Below are 1,011 nucleotides of genomic sequence, written 5' to 3'. Positions count from 1 at the left end.
CCATAACAACATATCTGTACCTGGTGCCACTCAAAGAAAAATGAGCTTCAACATGTATATGAACATAAGATCAAATGAACAAAGGACTCGTCACAGATCACTGTCAGATGAGCAGCACTGATACTCACCACTTGTGAGTCTTGTGGCGATGCAGCAGGACTGAGTAACCAAACATGGAGGAGGAGGGACCACTGAACTCCAGACTGTGCTCCTGATCCAGACTGTATCCTCCTGCAGGACTAACCAGCACCAGGATTTGGACCAGGACCTGAACCAGGACCAGAAACAGACCGCAGCGCACGCACACGCCGACAGCTGAGGGATACATGATGGAGGACGAACTGAAGGGACAGCAAAAAGAGAAAGAGTCGTTAAGAATCTCCTGTTGCCTATTTACACTCATGGAACTTAATGAGAAGTTGTGTGCAAGCGTGCAATTATACTAAGTTTATGACTATAACTAAATAAAGATTTGAATGGACTAAAAACTGTTGGTTTTAAACAATCAATGAATTTACTCAGTGATAAACAGAGATGCTGTATTTCCTTTAAGATGAACCCGACACATTGAATTGAATTGAATTTTTGAATTGAATAACTTTATTCCTCCCCCGGGGGGTAAACACACATTTACAACAGCTCAATTAAGGCGACAAGAGGTGCAGAAATGTGCAAAGGGCATAATAAGTAAGAAGAAAGACAACGTAAAGATAAGAGTAAAAAATAAAATACAATATGGTAAACAAATCACACTCTAAATATAAGTAAGACTCTAATAAAATAAAATACAATAAGGTAAAAATACGCTCTAATATAAGTAAAAAGAAGTAAAATGTAAGATAGAGTAAGAAATAGAATAAAATAAAATACAAAATGCTCTAATATAAGTAAAAAGAAGTAAAATGTAAGATAAGAGTAAAAAATAGAATAAAAATAAAATACAATATGGTAAAAAAAAAAATGTCATGTCCTACCTTGTTTCACAAATTTGCAAATTAAAAATGATGATAG

The 1,011-nt window shown here is 35.6% G+C and overlaps 1 protein-coding gene across 1 annotated transcript in view; it reads right to left on the bottom strand.

The window, feature by feature from the left end:
• Window positions 1-328, bottom strand: part of itga4 (integrin alpha 4) — a gene marked incomplete at its 5' end in the record, with an annotated part of 23,144 nt that extends 22,816 nt beyond the window's left edge. Inside the window, one exon of the mRNA XM_083889755.1 lies at window positions 129-328. Within this exon, the coding sequence (XP_083745881.1) occupies window positions 129-328 (200 nt within the window). The remainder of the gene's footprint in view (window positions 1-128) is intronic.
• Between the last annotated feature and the right edge of the window lie 683 nt (window positions 329-1,011).

Source organism: Microchirus variegatus, assembly GCF_963457635.1.
Source record: "Microchirus variegatus genome assembly, chromosome: 5".
Lineage (NCBI taxonomy): Eukaryota > Metazoa > Chordata > Actinopteri > Pleuronectiformes > Soleidae > Microchirus > Microchirus variegatus.
The sequence above is the reverse complement of the archived record's forward strand: the minus strand, read 5'-3'. Positions and strand labels throughout refer to the sequence as shown.